Here is a 10,701-nt window from a genome sequence, read left to right as displayed (position 1 = left end):
CGTTCCGGAGCATTCCAGCTCGACAACACCACTGATTAGAGCACTCACTGATTTCAGTTTTAATCTAAATATCTTCCGGATTAGTTGCCATATTTATGACACGTCTGCGCCGTGTATTTGCAGTATATGTTTTGTGTGAAACCAGCTTAATAATATTTATGTCAAATCGTTTATTATTATAAATGAACTTTCAAAAGTCTTGAATTAACAAATTCATAAATTAATTTTCTGTACATACCAATTGTAAATATTAAATATGAGCGAAATCGAAGTTGAAGGTGAGTTCTAATAACAATCATTATTTATTGCTTCTACATTTACAAGACGTGAAATTTTCAGTTTATTACTGTAAAATGGGGTGAATATGAAAACTTTTTAGTATCTTAAGTGATATAGCACATCAAAATTGATTGAGAAATGCACCAAATTTCAATTTTACATTTCCTCTATTATTTATCTACTTTTTGTTTGATTTTGAGTTGTAGATCTTGTAAACAAATATGTTACTGTTCCCAATGTTATTAAAAATGTTATTGTGTTTCTATTTAAAACATGTAGATGTGAATAGGAACAGTTACAGGGATTAGAGTAGATAATGTAAAACATTTTACAAGTATAAATAAGGTAATTTATATTCTAAAAAAGTTCAACAACATCACGCTTCTCTTGTAAGAGGAAAAAGAGTGAGTGAATGGTGTAAGCACTTAATTCATTGATAAATGAAAAAATTCAAGAATTTGGCAGATTTAGATGCTCCAATTCTCTCTACATAGTTCAATACAACTTCATTAGAACTAAGAGAAGCATTCTCTTGAGTTGGGAAAAGCCCATAAGATTGCTTGATTTTTTTCTAAAAGGAACTAATGTATCCCTCGTTATCAGGTTATACCTCTTAAACAAAAAGATGTAAATTTTTTCGCGTTTTTCCAAATACTTTAATAAGTAAAAAGTCGCCGATTGAAACGCTATAATTTGCGGACATTCATCCAAGCTCAGTTTCATCTTTAGATTTACATGACAACACCAAGTCAGCATCACTATCTTGTAAAGAATACTGTCTGAATGGTTTCTTTTCTTTTTCTTCCCTTCAAGTGTTGCGGCTTTCTTTCTAGTTGAAGGAGCATTTATGTCTTCGTTTTAAGATTCAAAGTCTGAAACTCCTACACTTTTCCCAGCTGTCACGGTTACTTTCTTCCTTTCCCTTTTAGGCTTCAATCATCGCCATGGCGTGGGGTATGGTCTTGATCTTTTGTGTTGTCTGTAGAGGGTAGCATTTTAAGCACTTTCTCACAATTCAGAGGCCCTATGCCACATTTTTAAAATCCTGAAATTACATTTTCTTTCTTCAATATGTCGTAAAAGGCATTTTATAATTGAGGAGAATCTGTCCTTTGACAATGATGACTCTCCTTTCCCAGAGCCTTTTTACCATTCTTCCAAAATATTTCTCCTCGAGATCTTCATCGGACGAAAAAAGGCAACGAAATGAATGTCTTTTTCCTTGCACCTTGCAGACCTTTATCATATCAACAGACAAATGAGATGGAAAATTATCTCCAATGAGGTACTTTTCTATCTCTTTTTGTTTCAATAAGGAAACACTATTGTCTCCATCCAGTCAGCAAAACAAAACAAATCGAACCATCCCGATTTTGTTCTGGTGTATCGGAAGTTTGTAGGATCACCAACTCATCAACTGGCATATAGTTCTTGCACGCCTTGTATACGGTATAAGGTAGTATATCATCATCACATTATACCGATATTGAAGACTTGCTTGAGTTCTGGCCGCGTCGTCCGGGATCATTACTCAAATTCGTCTCATCGAAATTTATTATATTTGATGAGGGAATATCTTTTTCAAATTCATCAAAATATTCACTGTTGGTCTCCTAGGGAACAGCAGCTCTCGACGTTTGATATTCTGGCACATTCTTGTAGATAATTCCTTGCAATGGCGGTTAAGAAAACTACAAAATCCCTCCCAGGAAATTTTATTTAAACCGTTTGACTGATTTACCTTGTTCATCTTGAAAGTCTTTGAAAAGAAGCCTTAGTGTGATTACATCAACTGGACAACACCAGTCTGTACATATTTGTAAGCGACTTATTAAAGACTTTTTTAATAAGATCGCCCAATTTTATATGTCTTTGGAGAATTGATTTCGGCGGAATAATGCTTTCCTCGAGATTTTGTATTATATATGGAATGAAATAACTTAATATATAAATGTATTTCATATAGTATAAACAATAAATTGCCAATTTAGCAGTCCGTGGTGTGGGGTGAATGGGAACAAAAAGAGCTGTGGTTCCATTTATCCTGCACTTCAGAAAATGGTGATGTCACAACTAAAAAAAATTGTTGCCAGGGAACTATTTAGATAATATATTAAACAAAGTGTTTTATGCTAAAAGACAACTTGAATAACAATGATAGCATACTAAATAAGGTATATAAATAACAGCTTCACACTTACAGGTAAAGTTTGTGTACATTAGAAAACATGTGGAAACTGTTAGAGTGCTTGTAGACGTCCGTTTTTCTCATCGGATTTTTAACGGATTCGCGGTGGTGTATGATTTATAATGGATGTGTGTACATGCACCGGACATCGGTCCGGCGAACAATATACGCCGGATGCACCACCGCTTCCCCTCGGCGCGACGAACACCGTTCCGGTGTAAGAAAGTGCGGTCATCCACACCATTGTATCAGTGCGTGTTGACGCTGCCCGACGTATTGCCTGTTTTTTGCAAATGGAGTGTCGTCTTTCTGAGTTCTTTTAAAAATAACTGCTATTGTAATTGTAAAATTCAGTTTCATCGTCTTCCAACTGCGTAAAAAGAGTATGAAATGCGCCATATTCTTCCCTTTCCAATAATATAAGATGCACCCACAATGACCATTTACGTTTTTCTATTTCTTTTTGTTTCTTCTCATAAGGGGTTTTCCAATAAGGAATTGACAACGTTTTTCAAAACAAAATGAGATATTTCAAAAACTTTATTATCGAGTTGAAGTACATTCAAAACATTTATGAATGGAACTCGACTTCGCTCATATGGCTACCGTGGGCACGTTTGCAGCGGTTGATTAGTTGGCCCCAATTTTCCACTCGGCCACACATTTCGACCGAAACGGCTGCTATTTTACGTTCAATGTTGGCTTTGAGCTCTTCCAAAGTCGTCGGCTTATTAGCATAGACCAATGACTTGACGTAGCCCCAAAGAAAAAAATCTAGATGCGTTAAATCGCACGAACGAGGCGGCAAATCGACTGGTCCCTTTTTTGAGATAACACGCTCATCAAACTTGTTCTTCAATAAATCGATTGTTAACGTGTGCTGTGTGGCTTATGGTACCGACCTGTTGAAACCACATGCTGTCCGAGTACATATATTTCAATTTGGGCCAAAAATAATCGATAATCATGGCGCGATAACTATCACCATTCACAGTAACGTGACGACCACTATCGTCGGTGAAAAAACGTGGCCCTTGACGCCGCCGGCATGCAAACCGCAACAAACAGTTATCTTTTGTGGATGAAGTAGTTTTTCATTAAGCACATGTGGATTTTCACCCGCCCAATACCGCATATTTTGTTTATTGACAAACCTATTGAGCCAGAAATGACATCTTGGCGCATCTTTCCCAGAGCCCAATCGGAGAACGTACGTCGCTTCGAATGGTCCATCGGCTTCAATTTTTGAATGAGCCTGATCTTATATGGGTGTAAAGTAAGATCCTTACGGAAAATTCGCCATAAAGTGGTCTTGGCGATGCACAACTCTTAAGAACGCCGTGGAATTGACTGATTTGGATCATTTGCTACGGACGTTTCAGCGGCAGCGATATTTTCGACCAACCCGTAGTCTCGCTGGCACGGCGACATCACACAACGAATATGTAGACTCAAACTTTTTCACTAAACTTGTTACTACCTGTCTACTAGGTCGAGAATTACGATCGAAAATCGGAGTTAACAACCTTAAAGTAGCGGCCACCGACTCCGAATTTCTGTAGTTAATTTTTAAGATTTGCAGACTTTGTTCTTTCGTGTACTTCACCAAGGTGGAAAGGTTATGTTTATTGAATAAACCGACAGTGACAGTTCGATGTTAAGTGAAAAGGTTTGTTCACAAAAATTCTCAAGTCCCTATTGGAAAACCCTATACAAATAGTAGGCCAATACGAGTTTTTTTTCTTATTATTCATTTCACACGTGCGTAATCTCTGACTACCAGTTCAACACAATTAACTACAAGAACAACCGTTTATTGACGGTCCGTTGTCCGGTGAAAAAAACGGACGTCTACAAGCGCTCTTACAATTTTTCAATGATGTAAAGACATAAGTGCTACCAACAGAACAAAACCAAACAATATTCTTATTCATTCTATAGTTAACCCATAACACCAAAATTAATCAAAGGAACTGGCTTTCATACAACTATAAATTAATATTGAAGTTTTGTTCCTATTCACCCCATTTTACGGTATAAATATTGATTATGTCTTGAAACATGTTCATCAGAAACAATTCGCATCAATACTAATGATGCGGGTGCCGCTGCCACATTTACACTTTTTTATTTTTTGTAACTATTTACTGCTACTTTGGCGGAGAATAGAAAAGATATAAATTAACATTTATGAACATTTCATGATTAAAATGTTGAATAAATATAAAAGAAGGACAAATGCAATGTTTTTACTCCACATAACGTTGATATTTAACCATAATTTCGAATTAAAATTTATTTGAAACAAAACGTCAGCATGAGCATTTAGTGATGATACGATACGATAACTCATTTAAGGTTATGGTTGTAAAATTGAATATTCTTTTATGGTTATGTGAATTGGGCTTTCTTTGAATAAAATCTAAAGTTGGGTATGTCAAAGTAAACTGTAGAGATTTACTAAGAGTTAAAGTTGACATAGTTGTAAATTTTTTGTCGAAAGTGCAGAGTTTTCAAGTGTAGGAAGGGACCAATTTATTTTGGAGGATAGAGGGAAGAAGAACAATCTATGTATATAAAAAGTTTCCGTCGAAATGCATTAACTAAGGGTAGCGCCACATTAGCATTAGTTTAAATTTCTTCTAGATTATAGCTACTTCATTATTTCGTACAAGTAGTTGAAATGATCAATAATGAACTATGATATCAAAATCATTAATTCGGCATTTTTTATTTTATATACAATTGTTACATTTTGCAAATTGTTTAATTATATATTCGATTCTAAATCTATTGGCTGGCTCGATTCTATTGAAATATTAGAGGCAAGATTATTAGTCGGTTTTTCTTCATGGTCGATCTTAAATAATTTTTTATATTCTACGTTCTGAAAAGTATTTCCCTCTTATCAGGAAAAGAATCCTTCACGTTTTTAACTGTTATATAATTTAATTTAAAGTTTCTTCTTGATAAGTTTTCAATCCACACTTTGTAAATATTGCAATTCTTCAAGTTCCACGGCAGTTATGTCTCGTTCATTGCGAGTTTTGTCATTGATTTTCAACTTAATTCTTACTGTTCGTAGTCTGAATAATTTTTAAATTTCATAAAATGCGAAATTAATATAATAAGAAGAAAGTAATTGGAATCTCAAGTTATGATTACATCTAGACCACTACAAAAACAATCAAGTTTCGTCGTGGATAGATTTATTGTAACGTTCGTAATTTTTCGCAGACATTTTTTTGAATTCAGGTCCTATATCTAAGCTAAATGCTATTTTTTTAATATCGATCACAAAACAAAACAATACAAAATAAATTAAGTTTCGAAAACAGATATCTTGTAAAATTTCACTAAATCACTTAAATATCCTTCAGGCATCTGGCAACAAATGAAATAGCGAGTGATGCAGCGCTTAATATAAGAAGTTCCATTACAATCTTAGACAAGAAAAAAGCGCTTGTCTACTCGTTGGTTCGCTGCAAGCCAAGTTTCAAACTCAAACATGAATAAAATCAGTTTTTTTTTGAGTTTTAACAATTTATTTTATCATGTTACATACTCGATCGAATAAATGCTATTAATGGGAAATAAAATATGGGTTTTCTCATCTTACAAGTTACAATAATATAATAAACAAATAAAAAACAATGTAATAATGCATTACACGACTTGGCTCTTATGTATGATGCGAACCTGGTTAGTAGACCAGTCCAGTAGACCAGGAGGCAGTTTTTCACTAAAAGTTATAAGCAAAAAGTTTGATTTTTTTGACTTAAAAGCATACTAACTGATTTAAGAAAAACTTCTATCGATATCGATATCGTCTATCGATTTTCTAATGTCAACAGAATTTCCAAAATCATTTTTATTTCCAAAATTTCCCATTATTTTATTCTGTGATGAATATATAAGAAAATAAAAATACCACGTTGTAGGGTAAGTTTTTCTCAATTAAAAGGGTCTCCTACATTTTTTCGTTATAGTTTTCTCGAAAAAAATTCGTAAATCTATCAGATTCTCGACCTCTGAAACTTGTCTTATATCTATTAGTCTGCATTAAAATACCTGTAAAAAAATCAACTCTTTTGTTTCTAACGCACTAAATTCTTAAATTATTCGCTACTCTACTGAATTACTAACTATTTCTGAACTTGCTTTAGGTTTGCTACTAACATGTTTTTCTCTACCAGCAGATTAATTAAACATATTACAAGTATATTAGCTGACTTATATAATAATAATTGTCATTTCTCTTCGCAGCTTGAAACCACTATTTTCTCAGGTTTGGGTTCGAAGATAGACAAATTGGCACAAAACATGAGTTTGGGATAATACTAGTACTGTTATGAGCACCTGATGTTGATGGATAGTCTCTTTCAAATTCTTACAAGAAAATATCTCCAAAGACTACCGAAATATGCAAAAGCATATATGAAAGCTAATGTATAACAAATACGACAGTGACAAACAGGAAAGTTGTCATTAAATCAAAGGTCCGATTTCGCGCGAAAATTTAAAACTGTCAATTTAGAACCGCATATTTTCCAATAAATTATAATGTTTTAATATATTCTTGGTCTTTTCTACATGAAATTATTTGAAATGAAAATAAAAATATTGCATTGTACCTATTGGTAGAAAATCTAAAAGGATTAACGCCAAAAAATCTTGTATGAATATGCAGAACTATTTCTCTAGAGGGATTACAGAATAACTTCAAAAGAGAGAAATGGAGAATGAGGAATGATTTCCATAAATAGATTATAGATTTCCCTTATTAATTCCTAACAAAAAGAATCAAGAAGTAACGTTTCTATTCTCTTTTGATAATGGAAATGGATAAACCATAGGAATGGATGATGTAAATCGATTTTTGAAAAATTTAATTCCCATTTTTGAAAAAGGGAAGCAAAAATTCTCACTGGTTGAGGTCTGCACTAATAAATGTGACAATATGATTAATTAATGTACTCCCGAATAGAAGAAATCGGAAGTGATTAACAGCCAGTAAAAGCCGCAAGAAGGAACTAAAACATCAGCTACTGAGTTTATGGAAACGGTATTTTGGGATTGTTTTATTCATGGACTATATTCACAAAGATTGACAACATTAACAACGAATCTCGAAATAAAGAAAAACTGTTCTCAAATGCAAAAGAAAAAAAAATATCAACTTATTTTCTAGATCTGCCTCTCACGGATTATTTGCATACTTAAAAAGAATGCTCCTTGTAAAGAAATTTGGTTTTATTGAAGTGTATCAAAATTAAAGTCTATGTTGAATGAAAAGTGTTTCACAGAAAAAGTATTAAACAGTTAGAGAAGAGCTGGAGAACATTACTGCTGAAGACAGATTTTTAAAATATTTTATTAGTTATACCCGATATACCCAATACTTATTGGGGTCTATATCTAGCGATTTAAAGAATTTCAATAATGTATTTGTTACCACTGAAATAATTATATTATTCTTGGTGTCGATCTGCTTCTTAGAAGCGTGGTTTTAGTTTCTATAATTCTTTTAAAATGTTTTTTTATGGAAAAATACGCAATAAAGTCAATAAAGTAAATGTTATATGTTTCACAATTCCTATAGCCTCAGAGGTACCAGATGGTAAACAAAAACGCAAGAAGGGAAAGAAAAAAGCGGAAAAGAAGTTCAATGCACCAATTGTGATACCTTCTAGTACAATGACCAAACAGGAATATCAGTCCCAAATGATGCTTGCTGCTTCACAGACTCAGTACCCATTGGATTCGTCTACGAAATCTAATTTAGTATTAGGTCAGTGAAAGCTTTTTTTAAATTATATCTTAAACATTTCTTCGCGTGGACAAGAACTGATATACTTCTGATGAAGAGGGCCTAAAAATAACCGAAACTATATGAATTATCCCTTTCAAATACTTCCCATTACAACTAATACATTAATATAACTAATGCTTCCAATATTCGAAACTGTTTTCGTACTCATCTTTAGACATGGCTGACAGCTTCTTCGTCGTTTCTTCCACGTTGTATCGGTATCCTCTCATACCTCTTTTCATGCGTGGAAATGAGAAAAGTCTCACGAGGCCAGGACAGGCGAGTAAGGTGTGTGGTGCATGCCATTTCTAGCCTAACTGTTAAACGGTGCAGGTGCATTATCATGGTAGAAAAATCAGTCTCCTGTCTACCACAAATGGGATCGTTTTTGACAAATACTGTTACACACTCTTTGTAATGTGGACTAGTTTCAACCTGTTCTTTTAAAGTACGTCAGGTTTCATGACTGAAGTCAATTGAAGTGCGAACAATTCTTTTTGATTCCCAAACCTTTTTGGACAGTTATCTTGTGGATCGACATGTCGTCATTTTTCAACCACTCGTATTTTTTTAGGTTTAGTAGTTTTTCCCAAAGCGCCATCTTTAAAAACAATGTTTCACAGCTGCACGTTGCGTTGTTCACTTAGACTTGGTATAATAAAAATCGAACAAATTAGCGTTTGCACAAAAAATCGTTGCAGACAAACAGAACAAGCCGCGTGGATATCACAGAGTGCACTGGCACCCATGTGATCGTTTACGTAAATCTGACTCTAAATGGTGTTCTTACTAGACCACTAACAGTAAACTTTGTTTTTAACATGAGTCCAATCCTTGCAACGCCTCTGCTCCGACTCCCGCATTTTTCACTATCTATCACTAGTTGCAGGACACTAAAAAGAGATAGGTATATCCTATACCCATAACTGGTAACGATTTGCGCAATCTAGCTTTTCGCTGAAGAAATGTGTACCTCACAAGATTCATCAACAGCATACCACTTTCCGATTTTCTAGTAAAAAAATTCAAATAGAAGCAGCTCCGCTATTATCATCGCTTGCAATGTTATGCTACTTTACGAGCAGTATTACATGTGAAATACTTTTCATTTATCGATTTACATAGGATTAATCAGAAGATCCTCGAAAAAGTAGCAGTTTCCGATATATTCAGCTTTTTCCTTTGAGGTAGTTCAGATTTTCATTCGCATAAAATGAAGACTATTATTTTCTATCAAATATTACGTTTTCTGGTAGTCTATTGCTATTCTACTATCTATTAGAAACAGACCACTTACGCAATAAAGATGAAGATAATCAAATACTTGTTTTTTAAAGAGTAAACCCCATTTGCTAAAACTATTATCGTTGTTATTAAAGGCGCAGGCAGCTCCAAGACGTTGAAATCGAAGCCTAGCAAAATTAAGTCAAAATCTAAAAATATTTTACAAAGTTTCCTCCAGCTAACACAGGTATACATTTCCTAATGAACCAGTTTAATTCTTATTCCAAATTTGTCATATTTTACATTTAGGATGATGAGGAGTCGTACTCATCAGGATCTTCAACACCAGAAGAAGAGAAACAAGCTTCCAAAAAAAAGCACGTGACTAAAGGTAAAATCGTGAAACTATCTATTGATGAAGATGGTATTGACATAGGTGCTGAGTTAGATAAGGTACTTTCCCCATCTATTTTTCATTGGAGAAGGAGAGTTTCTATTGACGAATATCGTACTACCTACCAGTCAATGAATATCGTATTCCTTTTTCACTATAAGAACTCTAATGAACTAAATGCAGTGAAGCGTTTTTTATGTGTTTCAAACGAGGTTCAGAATCAAAATGCAACTTATTTTTATATTTCACTCAACATTGTAATTAGCGGTTACATTTGAAGTAATTTCTGGTAGGTATTTTCGCTAAAACACATTTTCGGTCATTTGAATATCTATTAATGAAGTCGAAGTTAAGTTAATGGACTTAACGCGCTGAGCTTCAACAACATTGTTGAATTAAGATTTTAGTGGCGCTGGAGGCTGAATCGATTTTATCTAACTTCTTGGTAATTTGTTAGCCATAGTTTTATCGATATAGAACATTACTGGATCAATATTTTACAATGCAAAAAAACGCACAATCACTTGCCAATTGAAATCAAATCAATTTAATCTTTTCCCGCATGGCGCAATAATATAATACTGGAAAGTACTTTCTACTTTGTAAACTATGTACTTCTATTCTAATTATAATATTTAATTCCGGGCATACTGGTTTAATTTTGCTATGGAGTTATGTACTAATGATTACCTATTATTTTGTTATTCATTGTGGTTTTCTTCTGTATATTGAAAAGTATGGAAACATGTCCTCAGTGTTAGAAATAGTGTTAAAACATCAAAAAAACGTTTCTACATCTCTAAT

General features: G+C 33.8%; 1 protein-coding gene across 1 annotated transcript in view; it reads left to right on the top strand.

Annotated features, from left to right (window-relative positions):
* Positions 1–256: 256 nt before the first annotated feature.
* The window catches only part of LOC130441753 (dynein axonemal intermediate chain 7-like), a 45,914-nt gene continuing 35,469 nt past the window's right edge, over positions 257–10,701 (top strand). Inside the window, exons 1-4 of the mRNA XM_056775539.1 lie at positions 257–278; positions 8,070–8,258; positions 9,659–9,750; positions 9,813–9,956. Coding sequence (XP_056631517.1) covers positions 257–278; positions 8,070–8,258; positions 9,659–9,750; positions 9,813–9,956 — 447 coding nt within the window. The remainder of the gene's footprint in view (positions 279–8,069; positions 8,259–9,658; positions 9,751–9,812; positions 9,957–10,701) is intronic.

This window comes from Diorhabda sublineata, chromosome 3, assembly GCF_026230105.1.
Source record: "Diorhabda sublineata isolate icDioSubl1.1 chromosome 3, icDioSubl1.1, whole genome shotgun sequence".
NCBI lineage: Eukaryota > Metazoa > Arthropoda > Insecta > Coleoptera > Chrysomelidae > Diorhabda > Diorhabda sublineata.
This window is presented reverse-complemented; position numbering and strand designations above follow the sequence as displayed.